Source organism: Apium graveolens, chromosome 5 (genome assembly GCF_009905375.1).
Source record: "Apium graveolens cultivar Ventura chromosome 5, ASM990537v1, whole genome shotgun sequence".
NCBI lineage: Eukaryota > Viridiplantae > Streptophyta > Magnoliopsida > Apiales > Apiaceae > Apium > Apium graveolens.
Genome location: NC_133651.1, coordinates 305,502,529 through 305,528,843, shown reverse-complemented (window position 1 = coordinate 305,528,843; position 26,315 = coordinate 305,502,529). Strand labels below are relative to the sequence as shown.

Below are 26,315 nucleotides of genomic sequence, written 5' to 3'. Positions count from 1 at the left end.
AATATTATCATATAATATATTATTATTATAACTCCAGTTACATTTTTAAAGTGGGGGAAGGGAACAAATATCTTATATTCTTATAATTAAAAGCAAAATAATAAATGAGGAGGATCTTGATTTTTGAAGTAAAAAGTAAGACAGTCTCCAATTTACACAATATTACTTGAATTTTAGGTAGAATTTGTCTCTAATTCGGCACATTTGTCTCTCATTCACTTCTCCATCTTTAAGACCTCAGTCTACTTAAAAAACGAATAGAAATGGGCCAATAGAAATGGGCCAAGTTTAACATTATGCAGCCTGGGTGTTGGGTACTATACCGTAAAATATGAGTAATGTTAGTTGCACAAAATTATGTACAAAAATTTGCATAAAATGACTTGGTTACGTGATATTTTAATTGGATTTATTAATACAAATACAAGGGACTCCTTCATTATTAGAAGCTAATATATATTATTTTGTACAAACTTTTGTATCCAATCAATTTTATGCACCAAATATTTTACTCAAGATATACATAAGAAATGCAAGCTCAGAAGTACAGTAGAAAGTTTAAATTGTAGGCCGAGTTTAGCTAGCTTCAAGATTTCAGCTGCTAATTGTTAAGCTAGTAATATACAAGCACAATCAATGATAAATAGGAGATCAATTTAAAGATGATTTAAATCTCTATCTTCCACAACTTAATCTCTGTAGACAAGTATCTGAATATCAAAGCAACAAAAACAAATTAATTTGTGGAGAAAGCAAATATTAGTCCTTCCTCTCCTTACTCTGTTATTATATGTCTGCAGCTGCTTAGCATGCAGTAAACTGTTGAGCACGGTTGGATAGCTCAAGTGGTAAAGGGCTTATCCTCTGTCGTCCCAGATCCTGGGTTCGATCATGGCTCACCCCGAAAATTGTTGAGAACAGATACTCATTTGTAAGGCTATAAGTCAAAATTAGTCAAAAAAAAAAAAAAAAAGCATGCAGTAAACTGTTAATTATCATTTGACATACATGAGAACAAGGGAACCAAAAGACAAGTACATCATAACCAAAACAAAACATGGTAAGGTAACAGAACCAGGGATCCTGCCATTGTCACAGCGTAATATCATCCCTTCTATGATCGGATAACCCACGATTACGACATGAAATGACAGGAAAATTTGTCCAAACATTTGGCGCCATCCTCCTGAAACAATCACACTTGCAAATCCCCAAGTGAAGGACACTAAATTCAGTATCACTAAACTTACCATTGGGTAAAGTATCGTAGGTGATGCTTGGAAATCAAATTTTCCCTTTAGGTATCTCTCAAATTGTTCTTCATTAGCGACTTTAGTAGTTAATGTGAAATAGGCTTTCTTCATACCTAGCCAATTCCTGAATCCATTTAAAGTGCCGTAGAAATAAGATGTAACTGATTTAATCATCCACATACGCCATTCGTTCCACCACATCTGAATTGTTCCTCCAGCAAGGACTATGTCCGTTAAGTATTTCAATAATGAAGATATGAAAACAAGTGAAAATACAGTGAACCATGGACTTGAAACCTGTGAAAAGATTATCACATCAGAAGATAACGTTTAAACTACGGGAGCATTTAAGTTATATGCATTCAAGTATAGCATAGATTACCTCTGGATATAATTGGATATGATTTAAGAGACAGAGCTGGGGGATGGTAGCTAAAAGAAACACTGGTAGACAATAGAAGGGCTGAAATGCTAAGTGTTGATAACACATTGCTTGAAGAATCGGCATTCTAGATGGTCCATATATCAAAGGGCAGAATCTTGAAAAAACTACCTCAAGCAGGCCTAAAGTCCATCGAGTCCCTTGAACTAATGTGTCGTTTAAATTGGTTGTAGCAGTTCCTAAGAATGCTGGATTCGAAGGATTGCAAAAAACTGACTTCCTTCCTTTGCAGTGCAAGGTAAATCCAGTAAAGTAATCTTCTACGACAGATAAATACATGAATCCCTCCTGCAACAAATTTTACAATGCATATATATAAATATCGCTAGCCATAATTACGTTTACTCAAATGAATATTGATAATTTTTATGAATTACATTTGGTCAAACAAATAACACAAGGGCTACTATGCAGAGTTGCTATCAGACTACTACTTGTATACTTTGTCAGATCATTAAGACACTACTAAATCTGATCTTTTATGTATGCTTAAAAGAGAGAACATAGAAAGAAAATAACTACTAAGTTCATAACAAAGTAGTGCTCTTGCCTGTTGACCCCATTGTGTGTTCTCTTCATATAGACAAGAGGCAAGTAACTTGGTTTCCGGTATCAACGTGTCCATTGACTTCTCACTGTACATGTCGTTGCATTTGTAGATATTCTTTCCAAGTGATTTAAGGAATTCGTTAGACATACCAAGAGCGCACTTGAGCTCGGATATTTCTGTGCCTGAATACAAATTCAAGGTAACACTATTTCACATGGCATAGATTTGCAGATTACGGCTTCTTTACTTGGAATGATGAACTTATTTGCATTAAAAATTTGTAGAAAATGGAAGTGTAGACCTTACCCTTTTCTTCCAGACCATTTCCGTAAAGTGCCTTCCTTTTAATGTAATAGCATGTTCCAGACATCAATGGTCCTCTGAGTCCATCAAGTCCAGGCCATTTTAACTGTAAATAATAATGACAAAGTATCCCAAACAATGTTACTTCATACATCTCTCCAAGTCATAGCTACATTCTGTTTCTTTTGTTTGTCCTTAGACTAGAACTACTATGCACTGAGCATGATGACATCAGTGTCACATTTCTCAAATCTTAGGGATTTCTTTCAATTGTATGCTACATGATCGTTATAGTGGTTTCACTTTCACCCTAAGGTTAAAAGAGTATTATCTAAATCAAAACGCTACTATTTCATACCTCAAATACTGGTTTCAAAGCAGAGCCATAGATGTCATTGTTACTGATGTTGTGGAATCTCTGAGGAAATTGAACGAAAGCCAGTGAAGAAGTGATTCTTTGATCAAGGTGAAAGCACATTGCTTGTCTTGCAGAGCTTGCATCATTCACGTACATGTCACAGTCCAGTACTAAAATGTATGGTGAATTGCTTATAATACCCGATACCCTAAGCTGCATAATGAAATACCCTGACCATATTACGCTATATACAAACAAACATAAACCGATCTTTATATATTTATATGTACAAACCAGAACATTTAAGGCTCCTGCTTTGAAATGATGTGGATAATCAATCCTTTTCTCTCGAGAAACATAGGCAACAAGAGGCATCTTTACATTTCCATCTGCAGTGTTGTTAAAGTCATTATCACGTATTATCTGCAAAAGGAAGTAAAAGAATTATTTCAACTACTATATTGCTAAGAATCCAAAATAAATTCCAATAAACTGGTACTAAAATTATTGAAACTAGTTATATTATCGATGCTGCTTATTTGTACATAGTACATTATAATACATTTACCTCGACAAAAGGGGGGTGAGTCTGGCCAAGTCTGGCATGATTGTCTTCTTCTATACAAGCTGATCCAGCTTTCTCCAAACTTTCAGCAAATTGCTCATACATTCTCTGTCAATAGTAATGTTAAATGCTAGTACCTTCTCTTAGTACTTATGTCTCCGGAGCTTATTAGTACATTCAGAAAAGAAAACAATTTGACTATAGTTTGAATACCGGAAAATTCAACACAAAAAGATACCAAATTGAAATATATGTTATATATGAAATAGAGGAAGCAACCACTGCTTAATATCAAACAAAATACTGCTAATTATGCCTCAAAAACAGGCACTTCTCTATATGAATTATGCGCTTATGTATACCTTAATATTTTCTCTATCTTTAGAGAAGTCATCATAGCCACCGTGATCACCACCATCCTCAGCAGCAAAATAAAGCTCAGGACACCTAGTCTTAATTCCATACCTTCTACAAAACCGTATCCATGGCTTAGCAAACCTCCAGGCCTCTCTAATCGCATGCAACGTAACCGAAGATCCTCCATCATCGGATAAATACACTGACAACTTCTCTGGTGGATAGTCCAGAGCCATAGCAGATATAACAGTGTTCATAACATTCAAGGGAGGCTCCTTCACAGGATCAGCAGTGCATACAAAAACATCGAGTCCCGGAAGCTTATCGTCTTCTGGTAAGTTCTCGGGGAAGGTAGTACGGGAAAGAGGACGCCATCCGTAAGGTTGATGAAGAATCCAGAGAAGAGAAAGAATGAGTTCTGATAAAAATGTTAGAAGCCATGGTAAAAAAGGAGGTTTTACTGTTTTATTGCTGTTGGTGTAAAGAAATGAAGAGAGCCTGTAATATATTAGAAGGGCTAAAGCAATAAAGTGAATGAAGGTATGTGAGATGTTGATAATGGCTGAGAGTTTGTGCACTCTGGAGCTATGAAGAGGAAGAGAGCTCATCTTTTTCTTCTGCTTTCCTTGTTCTGTTTCTGAGTCTACCATACTTTTATGGCTGCATATTTAATTTAGATTCTATTTAGATTTTAAAAAATCTGAGAGTATTCAATTTGGATTTCATTTGACTTTTTAAAATTCAAAAATATTAAATATGGAGTATAAATAATTTATTACAATTTAGTGATATTCAAAAACTTATCAAATTTGAAAAATTTTCAAAAATCTGGAAAATGAGCGAGAATCGAATATAATACCATACCACGACAAGATTTAAATCTCTGGGCTACGTAGAGTAGTTTGGCTGCCTTTGTCAAAAACACCAAGAGTAGTTTGGCCCCCAACTCTTTTGATGTCATGCATCAAGTATAGAGTGCCACATGTTTAGTTATTGGTGACCAGAGTGCTCACATGCATATCACTACTAATGTGTAAGCAGCCTGTTCTTAATCAGTATATGCAACTGTCTTTTTATCAGAGTTGCTGCTCAAAAATGATAGATGAAGCTTAATGATATTTCAGATCAGACTTGATAAAAATAACTGGATTAGTAATTAAGTAAACGATTTAGATTTGAATTACACGCATAAGTTGATAGTACATATAGCTCCTGCAAGGTCTAGTCCAGGACTCCTAACTCCATATGGCTCCTGAAAGGACTAGTCCTGAACTCCTAACTCGGTCTAGTCCCACGCACTGCCAGTCCTGACTGGCCTAATCCCGCAAGCCCAAACTTGAGAAATCTCAGCACGTTAGGCACTGGCTCAAGCACATGACAGGGACAACTGTCACACATCAGTCGTGAGAATAATCAGGGCACATGTCAGAGGATCCTCAGAACATTCATCGACCAGTCCCGCGCTGACACGTGTAAAGCATCCACTCCAAACAGGTGTCCTCCGCTTCCAGAACCGATGGCTACGATTTAAAGGTACCAATCCCAAAACCCTATCCTTGGGCTATAAATAGCCCAAGAAGGTAAGGTTTTGGGGTTAATCACTCTCTCACACTCATATACACACACAGCCACCTTGCATTCATATCTATCTTCATCTTCCCTAAAAGCGAGTTCTTACTCTCACACCGGAGGCGCCGCGGGACCCAAACCCCACTTCCGGTGTTGTTTTGTAGGAACCCCGCCACAGCTACACCCCCACGGCGGCGAAGGATCCAGGCACGGCGTTAAAGGAGCAACCCCGCCACCAGGAGTTATCATTTGGCGCTAGAAGGAGGGGGCTCTCCATCCTTGGGTCTCGGTGTCCCTGGATTCACCTTCATCAGCAAGCTCTTGAAAGAGTCCATTTATTTAACTTGTAAGAACCCAAGCAACTAAGCTCTGTTTATTTAAGCCACGTTTGTGTGTGCTCGTTGTTTTAGACCACATTTGTGTGAGCCCTGTTTTGGTGATTTAAGCCACGTTTGTGTACCCTGTTTTGGTGATTTAAGCCACGTTTGTGTACCCTGTTTTGGTGATTTAAGCCACGTTTGTGTATGTTATTGTTAGCTTTGATCATTTTAGAACCCCGATTTTGCTCTAGTTTGAATATTGCATTTGTGTTCTAAAACCCCGTTACACTTATTCTACCATATTGTTGAGTAGTCCCAGAAGATTGTTTAAACTAGTCCCAGGAAGCTATTTGTTAGTGACTTGTTATTATTCTGGGTAGTTTTCGCAATTTCCAAAAAGCAACCTTAGATCGATACTTTCTGTAGCATATTGTTGTTGGTTGTTGTTGGTATTGTTGAGAAATGGCAAGACCAGGAAAGCAGACTTCTGGGAGACCATCTTCTAGTACTCAGGTCCAGGAGTCGGACCAATCTCAGGCCCTTGATGCAGGAGCCAAAGCGTTCCAGGAGCAACCATTGCAACACACTCCCGTCATGGAGAGAATTGTAAACACCAGGGACGCCAGAAGCCTTATTGAGCTTAACCAATACAAGTACACTAACGTTCCGGTGGCCGAAGAGCACATGGCCAACCTTACAAGTGATGAACTGGCAGAATCAATCAGGCTCTACATGCAAGAGCAAACCCGGATCCAAGAAGAAGCCGAACTTGAGGAAGAACCGGAGGAGTCCGGGGACTCCCAGCAATCAAAAAGATCTGTATTTGATAGAATTGGAGCTAAGGGAAAGAAAAGCAAAAAGGAACAAGGTAATAAGAAAGAAGCGGAAGCTGCTAAGCAGAGAAGGTTGGAAGACATGCGGGAGCAAATTAGGAAAGAGGAAGAAGCAAAGCTTGAACTAAAAATCCAGAAATGGATGCAATTAGAATAAGAAAAGCTACTGGCTAAGTCCAGGACCAAGAGAACCCGGAGGGACCCCACTCCGGAGCTGATTTCTGATGATGAAGAAAAAGAAGAGTAGAAGGACCTAAAAGACATGATCTATGAATTACAAAGAAAAAATGGACAGAGACTCAGGAGTAGAAATTGGAGAAACATTAACTCCTTTCAGCCACTCCTTGGAGGCCATTCCCCGGCAGCGGGATTTGAAACACTACAACTTTGACTCCTTTGACGGTCTGGGAGATCCGGAAGAACACCTGAACTACTTTGAGCAGATCGCGCAAATATATTACTACAATGACTTGACGAAATCAAGGTTCTTCGCTTCAACTCTCAAGGGAGGGGCCCAGAGATGGTTCAGAAGAATCCCCTCCCGCAGCATCCATAGTTGGAAGGAGTTTCGCACTTCCTTCCTTCGGAGATTTCGGGCAAATAAAATGCATAAAATGCACATGTGTCACCTGGAGACAATCCGACAGCATGACAATGAATCTATCTCTGCATATATGCGCCGGTTCCAGGAAGCAATTAACAAAGTCTCGATTTTGGATGAGCGGGAGGCCTTGAGCATTTTCAGGAGAAACTTGGACCTAGAGCACAATGAGAGATATATCGTAAAACTGATCAATAAGGAGCCACAAAGTCTGGCAGCAGTTTACTCCATGGCTGCCAGATTCATAAAGGAAACCGATGTGCTCCAGGCAATGAGGATGACCCGGAATGGGGGGTCCAGGAGTAAGAACACTGATGACCGACTGAAAAGGGGGTTACCATCAGGACAAGAAGTTCAAGCAAAACCAAAAAGGCCAAGAGAGACAAACTACTCTGGTTTTTCAGAGACTCGGTCCTAAGCAAGAGCCAAAAAGCGATCCAGGACCCGCGAAGCATCCCCGGGAGCCGAAGCAAGAGCCGGACTGGACTCCTCTCAGTATGACCCGGGAGGAAATCTTGAAGGAGGTAAAAGATAAACCTTTCTATTATCCTCCGAAGCCAATGCAAACTCCTCCGGAGAGCAGGCCTTACAATAGGCAGTGCGATTATCATGAGACCCATGGTTACAAGACTGAGAACTGCTTATCACTCAAGTACTTCATTGAGGACCAAGTGAAGAAAGGAAATATGAATAAGTACCTAGTTTGGGATACTAACAACAGAGGGGAGGCACAAAAGAGAGGAAAGAATGTAGTCAACGTAGTCCTAGGAGGCTCTCACTCCCCACCTCGGAGCCCGGACTTCGGAGAAGAAGTGTTCTCAATCCAATCACTCCCAGACCTGGTGATATCCTTCAGCAGTAAGGACTATGAAGGAGTTAACCCTCATCACAATGCAACTTTGGTTGTCACTTTGGAAATCTTTGATAATGAAGTAAGAAGAATGCTCATAGACAATGGTTCCTCAGTGAATATTGTCTTCAAGCATACAGTGATCGAATGCAGTTAGGGAGCGTCCGCTCAAATGATTGCCGGGAGGATCCACTCTATGGGTTCGGACACAACTTAGTCCCAATCCAGGGAACTTTGTATCTACCGGTCATTTTCGGAATTGCTCCTAACAAAGTGACTCATGTCAAAAAGTTTTATGTCATCAACACTCCTTCGTCATATAATGGAATCATTGGTAGGTCAGCTCTAACAATGATGCAAACGATAACTTCAATCTCTCATCTCAAAATCAAGTTCCCAACCCCGACAGGAGTCGGGGAAATAAAAGGAGATTATGGAATTGCTGAAACATGCTATAGCTTGGGGTTAGTCATGGCAGAAACCCACCATGACAACAAAAGGAAGGCAACAGTCCATCACAAGCAACAAAGCATGAAGAAGCACCGACCTCGCCCAAGAGAAGAAATAACAAAAGAAGTACATCTTATTGAATCAAGTCCCGAACCAAAAGCAAATATAACAAGTCCGGAGGGACCGACAAGCAACCAAGTCATGGTAGTCGACAAGGCAAATCAGGTCCTAGACCAAACTAGTCCTACCATGCAAGCAACCAAAGAATTAGAACAAGAAAACTTCTACCTGAAGAAGAACTCTGAAGCCCGAATTCATCAAATGGTTTCAAACAAAGAACAAGCAAAAATTGAAGCTGCAGTCGAAAAAAAAGAAGTCCAGGTCGATGAAAGCAGTCCTAACAAAAAGGTGAAAGTTGGATCAGGACTCGAAGAGTCCTTCAAGGAAAGGTTAGTCTCCCTGCTCCGGGAGTACAAAGATGTTTTCGCCTGGAGTCCAAGAGACATGCCCGGACTACATGAGTCCATAACAATGCACAGCTTGGATGTCAACCCCAACAGAAAACCAGTCAAACAGAAGAGACGGAATTTCGCCCTGGAGAGGTAAAAAGCCATCGACGAAGAAGTGGAGAAGCTACTCAAAGTAGGAATCATCAAAGAAATTAAATATCCGGAGTGGCTAGCTAATGTTGTTATGATAAAGAAGTCAAATGACAAATGGAGAATGTGTGTGGACTATACTGATCTGAATGATGCATGCCCGAAGGACCCATACCCTTTCCCAAATATTGATCAATTGATAGATGCCACCTCCAGACACATCATGCTAAGTTTTATGGACGCCTTCTCCGGATACAACCAGATCAAGATGAACCCGAAGGACATACCTAAGACAGCATTCATAACTTATAGAGTAGTCTATACTTATGTGATGTTGCCCTTCGGACTGACAAGCGCATGATCAACTTACCAGAGAGCTATGAACAAGATATTCAAGTCCTAGATTGGGAGGAACTTGGAGTGTTATGTCGACGATATAATTTCCAAATCAACAACTATACCATGACATGTGGAAGATCCGAAGGAGTGACAACCTAAGAAAGAACCAACTCAAACTGAACCCGGAGAAATGCACATTCGGAGTAGGAGCAGGCAAGTTTCTAGGATTCATAATCAGCAACAGAGGCATAAAAGCCAATCCAGAGAAAATAAAAGCAATCCAGGAGATAAGGGCTCCTAGGACCTAAAAAGATGTGCAGAAGCTAGCAAGATCCCTAACAGCACTCAGGAGATTTGTCTCAAAGCTAGCAGAGAGGTGCTTACCATTATTTGATTTACTCAAAGGAGCAAGCAACAATAAAGAAGTAAACTGGAGCCCGGAGTGCCAAAAGGCATTTGAGCCACCAGTCCTAGCTAAAGCTCAACCAGAAGAGCCCCTCCACTTATACTTATCAGCAGGAGCACAAGCAGTAGGAGCTGCCCTAATCAGGGAAGAGAATGGAAAACAGCAACCAGTCTACTACGTAAGCCAAGTCCTTAAAGATGCGAAAACTAGATACCCAAGACTGGAGAAGTTTGCCTTCGCCTTAGTCACAACTTCAAGAAAACTCAGGCACTACTTCAGGGGAAGAGAAATCAGAGTGGTCACAAATCAGCCTCTAAGGAAGATAATCCATAAGCCAGATGTATCTGGAAGACTTGTCAATTGGACTGTGGAGTTGAGCCAGTTCAATTTAAACTTCATTCCCAGGACTGCCATTAAAGCTCAAGCACTTGCATATTTCATAATCGAATGCAACTTCCCGGAAGAAGAACCAGAACCAATGAACATAGATCCAGAGAAAGAATAAGATGCAAGTCCGGGAGCCTGGACCTTGAAAGTAGATGGTTCCTCCACAAGCGAAAGGTCGGGAGCCGGACTCATACTGAAAAGTCCTGAAGGATTCACCATTCAAACAGCTATATCTTTCGGCTTCCCCGCAACAAACAATCAGGCCGAATATGAGGCGTTTATTACAGGACTAAAGCTCTCCAGGACCCTGAGGGTCCAGGACTTAAAAATCTACAACGACTCCCAGATAGTGGTCAAGCAAACAAACGGAGAATACATAGCAAAAGACCCTATTCTGGCGAAGTACCAAACACTGGTTCAAAGTTACTTAGCCTCAATACTAAACCATCAAGTCTTTCAGATATATCGAGAAGAAAATGAAGAAGTGGATATTCTATCCAAATTAGTCTGGAACTCATCAGATCTGGACTGCTCAGTTTACTTCGAAGAATTCCACAAACCATCTATTGAATTTGAAGAAGTCTTGGAGATCGAAAGCAACCAGAACTGGATGACTCCCTTCATCAACTATTTGGAGAAAGGGGAGCTCCCGGAGGATAAAGAAAAATCCCAAAGATTGAAAGCAAAAGCAGCCAAGTTCTTCCTCGAAGAAGGACTACTCTACCGCAGGACTTTTTCATCTCTTATCCTAAAATTTGTCGGCCCAGAAGAAGCAAAGTACTGTTTGGCGGAAGTGCATGAAGGGATATGCGGAGATCACATGTCCGCAAAGGGCCTAGCTCATAAGATCATAAGACAAGGCTACTACTGGCCAACTATCCACCAAGACGCAATAGAGTTCGTGAAGAAATGCAAGGAATGCCAGCTCTTCAGCAATATGTCCCGGATCAGCCCAGTCCTGCCATCCTCAGTCCTGTCACCTATCCCCTTTGTTGTCTGGGGTATTGACATCATGAGACCCTTTCCCCGGGTCAAAGGAGATCTCAGGTACTTGTTAGTCTCGATTGATTACATGACCAAATGGGTTGAAGCGAAAGCAATGAGGATAATTAATCAGCAAGACTGTATAAAGTTTTTGGACAACATTTTGATGAGGTTCGGGATACCGCGAGTCCTAGTATCAGACAACGGTCCACAATTCATCGGATCAGAATTTGAGTCCTACCTTCAGGAGCGCGGGATTAAACACAAAAAATTATCAGTAGCATATTCCCAAGGAAACGGCCAAGTAGAAGTCACCAACAGAATCCTGCTCTGAGGTATTGAAAAGAGACTCAAAGAAAGCAAACGCAAATGGCCAGAAGAACTACCAAGCGTACTATGGTCCTATAGGATAAGCCCCGGGATAAGCACCGGAGAAACTGCATTCAAACTAGCTTATAGCACAGAAGCAATGCTTCCTATTGAAGTTGGATCTCCTTCTCACAGAGCAATAAACTTTGAGGAAGAAGCAAATGAAGAAGGACTCAGAACAAACATGGAGCTAATTGATGAGGTCCGGGACCAAGCTGTAGAAAGGATGGAAAAATACAAGAAGAAAACAAGAGAGCACTTTAGTAAAAAGTCCAGAGTCAAAAACTTCCAAGTTGGAGACTTAGTCCTTCGAGACACAGAAGCATCAGATCCCACAAACACTGGAAAGCTAATGCCCAAATGGGAAGGACCATACAAGGTCAAAGAAGTCCTGAGGCCAGGAACCTACAAACTCCTGAACATGGATGGCTCAGAAGTCCCAAATACTTGGCATGGCTGAGACTAAGGAAATTCTACCAATAGGAAAGAACAAACAAAGCAGCCAAAATCTTGTAGTGGCAAGCAACCAACTTGTTTTCCTTATATTTTGTATAAATGATTAATGAAAAGCATTTCCTCTGTATATTTATCAAAGCTAACCACTGGTCCGGACAAGCTATTAGTCAGGACTAGAGCAACCATTTTTACTTAGAATTAATTTTCTAAAAAGCCACCACTAGTCCGGACAAGCTATTAGTCAGGACTAGAGCAACCATTTTTACTTAAAATTAATTTTCTAAAAAGCCACCACTAGTCCGGACAAGCTATTAGTCAGGACTAGAGCACCATTTTTACTTAGAATTAATTCTCTAAACAAAAAAGCCACCACTGGTCCGGACAAGCTATTAGTCAGGACTAGAGCAACCATTTTTACTTAGAATTAATTTTCTAAAAAGCCACCACTAGTCCGGACAATCTATTAGTCAGGACTAGAGCAACCATTTTTACTTAGAATTAATTTTCTAAAAAGCCATCACTAGTCCGGACAGGCAATTAGTCAGGACTAGAGCAACCATATTTACTTAGAAAATTATTTCTAAGTAAAAAAGCTACCACTAGTCCGGACATAACTATTAGTCAGGACTAGAGCAACCATATATACTTATAAATAATTCTCTAAGTAAACAAGCCATCACTAGTCCGGACACAACTATTAGTCGGGACCAGAACAACCTTATTTACTTAGAAATAATTTTCTAAGTAAAGAAGCCACAACTAGTCCGGACATCTATTAGTCCAGACTAGAGCAATCATATTTACCTAGAAACAATTTTCTAAAAAAGCAACCACTAGTCTAGACAAGCTATGAGTCTGGACTAAAACAAAAACATTTACTTAGAATTATTTTCTAAGTAAAACAAGCACTAGTCCGGACCAACTATGAGTCATGACTATAGCAAACATCTTTAACTTAGAAAAAAATTCTAAGGCAAAAATAAACTACAATAACAAAGCAGAATAATAGCAATGAAGGTAAACATTCAAAACTTAACCGGCCTAAAAGTCAGCCCGAGCAAAGTACGAGAATTACAACAGCAAATGATCAAAAGTCTTATAGCAACATCAAATTACAATTCAGAAGAAATTAAGATTCTGAAGCATCAAGAGCAAGGAAGCTGGGGCAAGGACTGTCGAAAGGCTCCGGTTCCCCGAGTCCTGCCTCAATATGCTGTTTCGCCTTGATAAATTCTTCAACAAAGCTCTCCTAGTCTACCTCCGGATTAGTTTTAATATGCCTCTCGGTAACCAGCCAACAACGACCAATCTCCGGAGCATAAGCGTCGGCAATGGCCCTATCATACTCCACGGATTTCTTGTACTCTTCAATGACTTCGGACTCCGACCTCATAGAGGAAAGCTGCTTCCGGAGTTCAGCTAATGAGACTTTAAATCCGCAGCCTCCTTCTCAGCATTCTCAGCCCGGGTCGTGACGTCATTAAGTTTCTTATTCAGTCCGGACAAGGAAGTATCTTTGACAATAATTTGATCCCTCAAATTATTGATCTTAGCATCCTTATCAGCAATAGTGGTCCGGGCATCCTTAAGCTCATTATAAGCCAGAGAAGCATATCCGGCCATATAACCACCAAGCTGCAGAAAATAGAGGTACTTAGAAAATTATTCTAAGGCAAAGGAATTGAAGAAAAATAAGAACATAAAAACAATGTACCTGACCCCAGAGCCGGGAGCATTCATTCATAGTTGCGTCGAATCCGGACAGGTTCATCTTCTTCCAATCAGCCTCCGAAGGAATCCCGGCCATGAAACGGGCAACCTTAACTTCAAGCTCCGGACTACAAGCCTCCGGACTCTCAGCATCCAAGCCTTTTCCCTTATCAACTTCGGACCCAGCACCAACATCGAAATTTTGAGCCCAAGGAGGCTTCGTCCTAAAGCTCCGGAGCCTTTTCTTCTTCCGGACACCCTCAACCTCTTCTTCTGGACACCCTCAACCTCTGGAACCTCTCCAAGATGTTCCAACTCCTCTAGATTGGAAAATTCATCACCCATCTCCACCTCAACATTCTACTCCGGAGCCCTGTCATTCACATCAGCCTCCGGCTTCGACACATCATTGCTCTGCGACCCTTCCTCCACAAAGGCGTTGGATCTGGACCCACAAACTGCAGTTTTCTTAGGCAGCTTAAAAGCCTTACCCAAACCCTTCAATGCATCACTATAAGCCGAAGAAGACATGTTCGGATTGTAATGCGATAAACCTGCCAGAAAATAAAGCAAAAAACACAAGTTAAAATAAAATATTTATAAAAACCAACAACTACAGAGCAATGCAACAAAAGAAAACAGTCCGGACACAAAAACAAGTAACTTACACCCTATCCTATGCATAGTTCTGTGCATCATAAAAGTATCACGGGTCATCTGGAAACCCAAACATTCACAAAAAGCAAAAACCATCCGGATAGCGTCTCCCCGGAGAACACCCCTACGGAACCGAGTCCGGACTCCCTCAGCAGCAATGTGGGGAAGGTAATGCAAGTCTAAACCCCTCAGCATAATCAACTACCCATTCCAATGCTTCAACGAGGACTGTTGAATGACGGGCCTTTAAGAACCACCATAAACACACTCCGGAGCCCGGAACCGAAGCTCATGCAAAGGCATCTGGCTAGACCGGACTAGGCTGAAGATATGATGCCACAACTTGAAAGTGGGCTGAATTTTGGTTGCAGGAAGCCATAAACCAGGTCATCCATTTGATCACATTCGGCGTTATCTGTATTGGGGAAATTTTATACTCATATTTACATAAATGTTTGAGGAATAAATGTCAGTGCGGATTCCACCCGGACCGGAGATGCCCCAGCCACACCGGAACAAACCAATCAGCTGGCCTGTGATATATCCTCTCTCCGGACTCAGGCCACCTCCATTCAATCCGGGGATCGAGCTGGAAAGCAGCCCAGATTGAAGGGTCCTGTGCCGCATGGTCCAAAGCAGCGTACTCCTCCTTCAACTCATAATGTTCCTTGGCAACAATACTCCCGGCGAACTTTTTGACAAATTTATCCTTATTGTACGGCCCCGGACCCGCATTAGGCTGCCTCGCGTACCCGGACCTGATGTTTCTATAATATAAGCTGTTCTCTATCTCAATGCGCTCCGAATCACTAGAAGAATCTAAATCTGAACCAGACGACCCCGGATAGCAGGTAATGTAGGCCTTTGCACGAGTTTTAGTCCGGACCATAAACCTAAAATAAGTGATAAAGGTTAGTCTAAATCCCTACAGTTTATTTATTTTGAAAGCTACATGGTCCAGACTATCCTATGTTCAATTTTATTTAAAGTCAAAAGCAAATAGTCCGGTTACCCGAAGCTCAAAAGCCATAATAAAAACACAACCCAAAATAACCACTCCATGCTACAAAACCCCTAGAACTAGCCTATTACTCCAAAATCAAGCCACAATAACACAAAAACTACAAAAAACCAAATACAAAAATATCAGTCCGGACAAAGCAACCAAGTCCGGACTCAACCAAAAAACCCTGATTCCAGAAACACGATTCCCCAAAATCAAACACCAAAAAAATATATAGATACCAATATACATAGGCACATTCAGACAAAAGAACTCGAAGGACATTACGAAACAAAGAAAAACCAAAGCAAACAACATAATCGAGAAACAGATACAAATCAAAAAGAAAGAAAAGAAAAGAAGGAAACTTACAAACGAAGAGATTACAGAGAGACAAGAGAAGACCGGGCAACGGCGGCACACCAGCAAAAGATCCCGATGAAAAAGCTTTAGAGAAAAAAATGAGAAAAGAAGTTGAAGAAGAGTAAAAAGAAAAAGAGAGGAGAGGGGGCCTTTTCATAGGCGTAGTGAAAATTGAGAGGCCACGACACGTGGCACCATCCTGACCACCCATAATAAACAGCGGTTAATGAATAGTCATTAATTATAGCACGTCTTTTGAAAAAAGACAACTGTAACAATTTAAATCTTTGGGGGAAAATCCCCAAAACCGTTTCAACTTCCAAGTCCGGACTACTTACCTCAACGCAATCCGGACTGGGGGTCAAGGAAAGCTCAAATTCTTCTAAGAACAACAAACCCTAGTCCTGATTGGCCGAACTCAACGCAATTCGGACTGGGGGTCAAGGAAAGTACAAATTCTTCTAAGAACAACCAACCTTAGTCCTGATTGACCGAACTCAACGCAATCCGGACTGGGGGGCGAGAAAAGCACAAATTCTTCTAAGAACAGCCAACCTTAGTCCTGATTGGCTGAACTCAATGCAATCCGGACTGGGGGCAAGAAAAGCACAAATTCTTCTAAGAACAACCAACCTTAGTCCTGATTGGCCGAACTCAATGCAATCCGGACTGGGGGCAAGCAAAACACAAATTCTTCTAAGAACAACCAGCCTTAGTCCTGATTGGCCGAACTCAACGCAATCCGGACCGGGGGCAAGGAAAGTACAAATCTTTCTAAGAACAACCAACCTTAGTCCTGATTGGCCGAACTCAACGCAATCCGGACTGGGGGGCAAGGAAACCACAAATTCTTATAAGAACAACCAACCTTAGTCCTGATTGGCCGAAATCAACGCAATCCGGACTGGGGGGGCAAGGAAAGTACAAATTTTTCTAAGAACAACCAACCCTAGTCCTGACTGGCCGAACTCAACGCAATCCGGACTAGAGGGCAAGCAAAGCACAAATTTTCTAAGAACAACCAACCTTAATCCTGATTGGACGAACTCAACGCAATCCAGAGTGGGGGGGGCACATGATAGTACATATAGCTCCTGCAAGGTCTAGTCTTGGACACTTAACTCCATATAACTCCTGGAAGGGACTAGTCCTGGACTCCTAACTCGGTCTAGTCCTGCGTACTACCAGTCCTGACTGGCCCAATCCCGCAAGCCCAAACTTGAGAAATCTCAGCACGTTAGGCACTGGCCCAAGCACATGACAGGGACAACTGTCACACATCATTCATGGGAATAATCAGGGCACGTGTCAGAGGATCCTCAGAACATTCCTCGACCAGTCCAGCGCTGACACGTGTAAAGCATCCACTCCAAACAGGTGTCCTCCGCTCCCAGAACCGATGGCTACGATTTAAAGGTACCAACCCCAAAACCCTATCCTTTGGCTATAAATAGCCCAAGAAGGTAAGGTTTTGGGGTTAATCACTCTCTCACACTCATATACACACACAACCACCTTGCATTCATATCTATCTTCATCTTTCCCAAAAGCGAGTTCTTACTCTCACACCGGAGGCGCCGCGGGACCCAAACACCCCTTCCAGTGTTGTTTTGGAGGAACCCCACCACAGCTACACCCCCACGGCGGCGAAGGATCCAGGAACGGCGTCGAATGAGCAGCCCCGCCATCAGGAGTTATCATTTTGCGCTAAGGAGTTATCCTAAAACTTGTTTTGGAAATTAGAATTTTAATTTCATTTTATAAAATTAATTAATTTATTTATTTAACAAATTGAAATATTTAAAAATATTTTTAAAATTCCATTTTATTAATTATTTAATTTGGATCGATTTTTAAAATTAAAAAAATGATTTATTAATCAAATTATTTGTAATAATTGGATAACATTTAGACCATTTATCTGTTTTAAACAAAAAGAACGAGTGTAGACTCAAAAAATTATTCTTCTTTCAATAAAAAAACTTTTAAGACCTAAATTCTTTTGGAACGAAAGGTCGATTATTTTACGAACCCTTTTGAGTAAGATATTTTAAGAAAATACGCACTTTAACTCGTATCTAGTTTTAAACATACCAAATTGAATCTTTTGACTAGCTGAGTTATGTGTTACGTGCCTTAGGCGTTTTCGTGCTATGTGAATTATGTATCCATGTGTTTGTTAAATTTTATAATTGAATATATGATCCTTATCTATTGTCTTCGGTGGGTAGATGATAATGATAGACTTACAAATTAGACGATATTGTCGGTTGATTAAAATAGTATCTTTTATGATAGATACGCATAGTTCAAGGCGTTCAAAGCCAGACTGAGAGTATTAGAGTAAAATATGTTCACATGGGCTATTAGTAATGAGTGGACTCATAGATGTAAGAAGCATATCATGGTGCTGACGGGTAAAGGTTGGATAGTCTATCGATTGAGATGCAGATAGACCAGAGTCATTTATGTATCAGATGGTTAAAGATCAGATAGTTAATTCAATTGAGACAAGTATTTCTCCCATATTTTAAATTCAGAATAGTTAAATGCAATAAATCTTGACTATGCAAGTATTCGTTATTCATGTTCTTTCATTATTATTTATTGATCTCTTGAGCAAATACCTATTATTCCGGGTTATTTGCGAAACCTGAATTATGATATTTTAACCAAAATGGTTTATCATCAAATACTCTACGGACTGGATGGTTACAAAAAGAGTCATGGATAGACTGGACCCTATAATTTATTTGGGAAAAGTGTTCCCGGATACCCGATATAATGGTGGGTTTATACGGACGGGCATTAATTCGTACTGTATCCCGACTGATCAGCGGGGTATAGTACATATGTTGTTTCTAGTGTATAGTCTAATTTATTGTTAATCGCCATTAACGATATTTCTTCTTTGAAAATAATTACAAAATCGAACAAGTAATTGATTCAGGAGATGAATCAGTAAATTGTTCGTTGTTTTTTTCAGAAAGATATGATCTATTATTAGAGGCCGATACGGGCCGACGTTTTATTCGTTCAATTATTTAAATGATCAAAGATGTTTATAAAATTATTCAAGAATTGTTTACATGGTTTTTTCTGATACTGATATCTGGACATATAATAAAAAATGATTAGTCAAATTTTGATTAGTCTTTTAATAGTAAATGTTGATAGTCCTACATTCACATCAATTCAACCAATAAAAACGTTCTAAAATCATAAAAGTTAGTATTTTATGTGTCTAGACAACCCCTGTGTTGAAACCCCAGTCGAATAAACTTTTAATTACAAACCCCAGTCAGAAGCCGGGTCAAACAAGCAGCGGTTTCTTAAAAACATTCATCGCCGGTCACACAGGGTGTAAATTAGGGTTGCGAATGAAAAGGAATCGGAGATGATGACCGGCGCTAGAGTAGTTGGCTTACTTACTTTCTCAATTCCTCTGGCCGTGATTATTACCCGTTATTACTTGTCACATCATAATAACCTCAAGAAGACCAAACCACCTGAACAACAACAAGTAGCTGAACAAGTAGAAATCAAAAGCACATGGTCTGAACTAGACAGCAATCTCCTGTCTGAAATTCTCGGCAGACTCAGTCTCACTGACCAGGCTCGTTTTCGCGCTGTTTGCAAAACCTGGTTTGCTGCTCCTTCCATTACTCTTAATTCTTCGTTTTTGTTGTCACCATGGTGGGTTGAATTTAATCGTAAAACATATGAATTCGAACTGTATGATACTTCATTATCATCCCCTAGCCAACTAGCTTCTATTCAACACATATCATTTACTAAATTTGGCATTCCAGCTCCTTCGCATTTCGATGTTAAAGTTACTCCTGATCATGATTGGTTTTTTATCTCCGTTATTAAGCACGGCTTGTTTTCCTGGACTCATACATTTTACTTTTTAGTGTTCTCTCCGCTAACTAAAAAAATCATCAAGCTCCCTAAATTTCACCAATCAAGTCTAAGATTTAGTTTAAGTTTTAATTCAGTGGTTTTTTCTCTCTCCCAGTATGGTTGTTTTCGGTTTAGACCTGCGTTTTCCGCCCGTCCTGATTCACCGGATTGTGTGTTCTTTCTTCTTGATACTCACAATGCTTCTCACAACTTTGTTATTTTAACATGTCGTGTTGGTGATAAAGAATGGACTGCTAGACAATTTAAGCCCGTTCCTGAATTTGTGCCCGCTCATTGTCGTCCTGTCTACCTCGGTGGAATGCTCTACATTGTTTCTCCTTTTGGACAACTAGCATCTTTTGATTTTGTTAATGAAGATTTCTGGTTTGACAATTTGATTTTAGACGACCTTTTTGTTCAAAATATTTTCTCTAAATTGGCAGCCAGAATGTTTTCGTTGAATGGAGAGCTGATGATACTGTTTTTTCGCCCAATTTCAAAAAAAAATGTTAATCTCCATGGTATACCTTGTCTAAAAAGGTATGATTGGTCAACCAAGCTTTGGATCCCTGTGAGCACCTTGGGAGATAAAGCATTGTTTGTTGGTCAAAAAATTAACGGGCTTTCAGAATTTTGTACAGAGGTTAGGAGAAATAATGGAATATTATCAGACAAGATATACCAGGTTTTTGATGGCGGGTGCTTTATTCTCTCCGTACAGAATGGCAATTTAGTTGAGTATAAGTCTATTACTTCAAACTTGTTGGAGGATGGTTGTGCTGGTGCCGATTTACCTGAATACAAGTATGCTTGTGGTATTACAACTTCAGATAAGACGTACTTAACATTTTGGTTAGAACCCCCCTGCATCCACTCCTCAAATAATCAAGGTAACTTTTTAGTATTCTTATTCATTATTTTAAGTTCTGCTATGCTTGTTTTTTTTTATGAATTTTATTGGTAATTGTTTATATTTTTTATCGTTGTAGATTGTTAGTGCTTATAAATACCCTTGTCATATGTTGATAGCGTGGACATGATTGGTAAAAGATGATTTTTAAGAAAAATGTGTGGTTCAAAAAATAGGATCCTGGTGTGTAGAAACTAATTTGGTGGAAAGGGTTATAAAAATTTGATTGAAATATGAAATGATGAGATTTTAGAAGCAGGATCCCTTGATGTTATGTGAAATAATAACTGGATTAATATATACAATCAGTTTAAGAAAATGGGTGTTCTAATTTAATGATTTAGATATTATACAATCCACCAATAGCACTTACTGCTTCAAGTACTTATCCTTCTAGTGTAATCTTTTGGTGCACGTAAAAATCTCAGAGACCCCTTCTTATAAATACTTCTACGAATCATCCTCCAAATCTTATCGAAGCATTATCAATTTCCTAACAAGTATATAAGTTACCACCAGTTCATTCTAGAGGAAATGTCTAGTGCTTGGAGAGGTAGATGTATAATTAATCATTATGCTTGTACCGACTACTTTCATTCGCAAACATTAAGAAACAAAATATGTGTATATTATATTATGCCTAATGTGTATTTCTAATGCTTATAATATAATTTGCCATTACAAGGTAAGAGTTCATGGGCTTTAGAGATCATTTAAAGGGAGAACAAAAATGTGATCGCTGTCGTTTCAGAAAACAGCTTTGGAACAACAGAGAACAATTGCTTTAGAGTTAGGGTAAAAGTAGACAAAGATGGCATTGTTATTTCTATTCCAAGAATTGGTTCGCTTGCATCAGCCTTCTCTTCTCTGTGTCTGTCTCTGGTGTGGTGCTCATGATTGCTTTAAATTTTATACAGTCAAGCAATATTTGTTTGTATCCTTTTTCATGTACAAGTTGTTTGTTGCAAATATCCAAATATAACGTTATGATTTGTTAATTAATTATACAACAGAAATGAGCTAACTTGAGTTTGATGGCCATCAAGTCATGCAAAATGTTGTCCTTGACCCACGACTCTTTTGTACGCAATCGTTCGTTATGTAACATACTGCAAGGAAAATGTCAAAGCTCAAGTACAAACTAATGATTTTGCCCTTAGTGGTAGAACCTGGTGAACGGGGCGTCGTACTTCCCAACCTTCTGTGAACTTTGCTTCTCGTATGTAATTGTAGTAAGAGAATATTTCGAAAAATCTTCTATATATATGATGATTCTGATTCGACTAGGCTCAACTAGGTGACTCCAGTATCAGGAGCTGCATAGTTGGTCAAAACTGAATATTAAATCTCTAATCCTCATCCTCTTTTATCTTGGTCTCTATTAGGCTGCCGTAATAGAAAATTTTGCAGAACCGGCTATTGTCTATTAGCATGTGCAGAAATTGCAGAAATTTGAGGGAGGCTATGTTAACAAAGAATCTTGATTTACAAGACATTAACAAAGATATTAATGGTTTTCAAACTTACAGATATGCAAAACTGTAGAGAATATCTACATAAGCAACAAATACAATCAGGAGATCTTCCAACTTAATTATTAAGGATCCTGCAGACAGCTCATATTGCAGATGATGTCAACAGTTCATCTCCACCTAAACTCTCTACACAGAAAGTTTAAGCATTACAGGGGTGCTCATGAAATTCCAGACATGTATATTGCATGCTCTGGAGATTACATAACAGTACTTTAGAAATGCTCCTGATGGATTTCACCATCAAAAGGGCTCCACCGTTTGTATTATTCAACAGCTGCCCAAATTTCTCTAGTACAACTCTAAAACGGAGAGTGGAGGAGACAACACCATCGCTATGGCTAATTATATACAACAAGGCCTGTATAACTTTTATTAATACAAGTCAAGTGAAACACAAACAGAAAGTGAACCCTCAAACTTCATTAGTTGAACTCCTAAAGCTCGGCAAACATCACCCAGCAATTTTATTTTCCCAAACGCTTCACTATTGAAATCAAATGGCATGATCCACACTCCTTCAGAGCTTTTTTGTTTTAGCCAGTAAACAGTACTATTAACAGTTGTACCAATTTTAGAAGCAACTCTAGAAACTATAACATTGTTTTTCTCCCTCCAGGGTAACGAGAAGCTGTAAGAAACTTTGATAATTTGAATGAATCTGGTATGTAAGCAGAAAGTCCTTTGATTTAACGGCCTATCTTTATTTGCAGAGGTTCGACAAATTTTTGATAGTTCTCAACTCTTAGATATACTTTTCAGAAGCCACAACTTACTTGGTTTCATTGCAATTTAAGCAAAAAAAAAGGAAGTAATAAGTGGTCTCACTATAATAGTCCATCGACATAAATTTTGAAACCACTGTTAGACATTGCAAGGTAATTTGTCAAAAATGTTCATAGTTACAAAAACTAGAACATATATACATTCTCATTAGTTAAGCTACACATACACAACTCAGGTGTTAATGCTTATCTAACATCAACTTCATACACGATTGCTAACAACTTCAATCTCCCTAATTCAGATATTTTTTTCAAATAGAAGAAACTACACTGAATGTAAGCTCTAAACCTCATTGCAATCCGGTTAATTCTAGACCATTGGTGACTTGCCCTTCCCCATTGCACGCTTCTGTTGCACACTATGCTCATGAAACTGCTTAGCTCTTTGTTCCATATTAGAAATCAACTCTTCCGTCTCATTGTGTATCTTTTTTGGCAAATACACCTCCAAAAAATCAAACCACTCTCCTAATGTCATTTTTTCCAAATCCGGCTCCGGTCCTAACTCAACATTACCTTTCTTAGCCCCTGACCCCTCTTCCTTATGCTCAGCATCCTTCATTTCCACCACATCTTCAACTCCTAACTTCTCGGAGAACTCATTTATCGTATTCTCTTCAACATCTTGATCAACAACCACTTCAGGCAAATCCCTCACAAAATCCTCTACAACCTCTCTTCTCTCTTCAACAACCTCTTTCTTAACCTCCTCTTCTACGACCTTTTTCTTCCCCCTACCCCTCCCTCTCTTCCTCTCAACCGCGGCCAAGCTCTCCAACTGCTTACCAAAATCCTCAACCGAACCCAACTTCCCACCTTCCTCCTTAATCAAACTCCTCGTAACCCTCGACCTTAATTGCCTCCCTTGATTCACCTCAACCACCACCACATTACCAATCCCCTCAACCCCTCCTTTCCTAACCTCATTATTCCCCCCTTCCTTCACACCCTCACCCTCATTTCCCCCATCCTTCACTTTCCTTCCCAGCCCTCGCTTCACTTTCTCCACAACATTTTCCTCAAACCCCACCTCAACATCCACCACATTATCACTCCCCTTGACATTCCCAATCTCCTCAACCTCGTCTTTCCTAACCCTGTCATTCCCAACCTCACCCTCATTCCCCCCAACCTTCTGTTTCCTCCCACGCCCTCCCTTCTGTTTCTCCCCAACATTTTCCTCAACAGCCACCACATTATCACTATCCTTCAAATTCCCAATCTCGTCTTTCCTAACTCCATCAACCTCATTTCCCCCCACCTTCCCTCTCCTTCCACGCCCGCGTTTCGGTTTCTCAACCACATATTCCACCTCCACACCCCCTCCAATTCCCTCTACCACATTACTCCCCTCACCCCCTAATTGCCTACTACTCCGTAAACCCCCATCACCATCACAAACACTCACACCAATCAAAGTAATTTCACCCAATTTAACAACATCATTATTCGAAAGACTAAAAGGGGTATTAGCATCAATCAACACATCATTCAAAATAGTACCATTCGAAGACCCAAGATCAGTTATGACCCACTTGCCTAAACCATTTTCAAAGTGAATTTCAAGATGTTTAGTAGAAATACCTGAGTCTTTAATTGTGACTGAGTTACCTCGGACAACTCGGCCGAGTCGAATTGAAGATCCGGGTCGGAACTCTAGGGTTTCGCCTGATCGTGGGCCTTTCTCAATTGCAAGCTTTAGTACTGAAGAGTCTCCCATTGTGTGAGCAAGACAAGTGGAGATACAGATACAGATAAAGATATAGATACAGTGCAGGGGAGCTTCGATTTGTCTTTCAGTCTTAATTTCGTTTGAAATTTTGAGCGTCGTTCAAAATTCAAATCGGTACTCCCTCCGTCCCACCGGATTATTTATGTTATTTTTCGGCACGCTTTTCAGTTTTCAATACTCGTTTAAAGTATAATTTCATAATCTTTTTTAATTATTTTTAATAAAAGTTTAAACAATTTTTATTTAAAAAGAAAATTTGAAAAAATATTATAAAACTATATTTTATAAAAGTCTCGAAATACATATAGAATAGTAACGTAAACATTCCAGTGGGACGGAGAGAGTATTTGTTAGTGTTCCCTCTAATTAAGGTTTTTCTAGTACACGATGATATGTTCAATGCGAAAATTTATAACTTTAAACTCATTTCTCATTTTAAATGGGTAGTTGTTATTTTTTTTAAAGTTAAATTAATCAATTTTTGATTAAAGATAGAATATTACATTTATATTATTAAAAAATTAAAAATTAAATATTAAAGTAGATTAAATCTATTTTTTATGTAATTTTTTTATTTTATTTAATTATAAAATATTAATAAATTGTGGTCAAATTTTAGTTAATTTAACTAAATCAAAGTCAAATGTGACAATTAAAAAGAAACGAATTAATAATGATTTATTAATAATGATGATCTTACTTGTATGCACACAAGTTAAATTAAGTAAAATAAGTTAAATTTATAATTTTCGTGTTTGGCAGGTGAATACACTAAACAAACCCTTGTAAATAAATGTCTAACCCAAAATTCAAAATATTTAGGACTTGTTTATTTCAATGTAAACCGATCATTTAATTTAATTTTTTTTGAATATTTGGTTCCTCAAACACAAACTTCCTCAATTGACAATTTTTAGAATACTGCTCCAACATAATAATCTTAGATGTATTAGAATGAATTGTAGCTAAAATGTTTTGCATTCCGATTAAAGATGCACAAAAAACCCGGGCCCGAAAATCTGGTCCGACCCGATCCGGTCAAAGCCCGGTCAAGCTCGGCCCAGTCAAGCTCGGCCCGGTCAAATCCCGACCCGGTCCCGGCCCGGGCTTCGGGCCTCGACGGACCCTATATTTTTAGGCAAAGCCCGGCCCGGCCCGACCCGGTTAAAAGCCCGGGCTTGGCCCGGCCCGGCCCGATTAAAAACCCGAAAAAACCCGGTTTTAATCTGATTATTCTAATATATTTTCTTATATATTTATAAATTTACATTTACTATACATATATATAATACTTTAAACACATATATATTTACATATTTTTGATTAATAATATTATTTATATACTTCGTTGCATAAATAATGAAAGAAGATATAATAAGTAAACTATATATATTTGGATATCATTGTCATGAATATTTGGATATCATTGTTATCATAACAATGATAAAATATATCATATAAACATGTTTATTTTTTGCCAAACTTAAATATTTTCAACGAAGTAATGTTTTCCTAAAATATTTCATGTAAACTAATACATTTTTACGATGATCTAGTTGCTAACACATATATTCTTCGGAATCTCTAATAATACTATATCCGATTTAAATTAGAAAAAAGCCCGGCCCGATCCGATCCGACCCGAAAAAAAAGCCCGGTTATGCCCGCCTCGAGGGCCCAAACGGGCTTTGAAATTTCCGGAAAGCCCGGCCCGGTCAAAGTCAAA

The 26,315-nt window shown here is 39.4% G+C and overlaps 4 protein-coding genes across 5 annotated transcripts; 2 read left to right on the top strand and 2 right to left on the bottom strand.

Annotated features, from left to right (window-relative positions):
* Positions 1-520: 520 nt before the first annotated feature.
* Positions 521-4,480, bottom strand: LOC141659316 (cellulose synthase-like protein G2). Its single transcript, XM_074466120.1, has 8 exons — positions 3,834-4,480; positions 3,475-3,579; positions 3,201-3,329; positions 2,907-3,119; positions 2,552-2,654; positions 2,246-2,427; positions 1,636-1,983; positions 521-1,550 (listed from the first exon to the last, which is right to left on the bottom strand). The coding sequence occupies exons 1-8, from the start codon at positions 4,476-4,478 to the stop codon at positions 996-998; spliced, it is 2,280 nt and encodes a 759-aa protein (XP_074322221.1). The 5' UTR covers positions 4,479-4,480; the 3' UTR covers positions 521-995.
* Positions 4,481-6,837: 2,357 nt separating this feature from the next.
* LOC141661166 (uncharacterized) lies at positions 6,838-7,569 on the top strand. Its single transcript, XM_074468148.1, has one exon. It carries the CDS (start codon positions 6,838-6,840, stop codon positions 7,567-7,569), a length of 732 nt encoding a protein of 243 aa, XP_074324249.1.
* Positions 7,570-18,974: 11,405 nt separating this feature from the next.
* On the top strand, positions 18,975-21,907 carry LOC141659315 (F-box protein At3g56470-like). 2 transcript variants are annotated; one of them, XM_074466119.1, is made up of 2 exons: positions 18,975-20,520; positions 21,554-21,907. In XM_074466119.1, exons 1-2 carry the CDS (start codon positions 19,122-19,124, stop codon positions 21,562-21,564), a joined length of 1,410 nt encoding a protein of 469 aa, XP_074322220.1. In that variant the 5' UTR covers positions 18,975-19,121; the 3' UTR covers positions 21,565-21,907. The 2 variants fall into 2 exon arrangements, with proteins under 2 accessions (XP_074322220.1, XP_074322219.1); XM_074466118.1 differs by lacking the exon at positions 21,554-21,907 and adding an exon at positions 21,226-21,542 and having other exon boundaries at positions 18,979-20,520.
* A 1,047-nt stretch (positions 21,908-22,954) lies between these two features.
* LOC141659314 (uncharacterized) lies at positions 22,955-24,681 on the bottom strand. Its single transcript, XM_074466117.1, has one exon. The coding sequence runs from the start codon at positions 24,575-24,577 to the stop codon at positions 23,168-23,170; it is 1,410 nt and encodes a 469-aa protein (XP_074322218.1). The 5' UTR covers positions 24,578-24,681; the 3' UTR covers positions 22,955-23,167.
* Between the last annotated feature and the right edge of the window lie 1,634 nt (positions 24,682-26,315).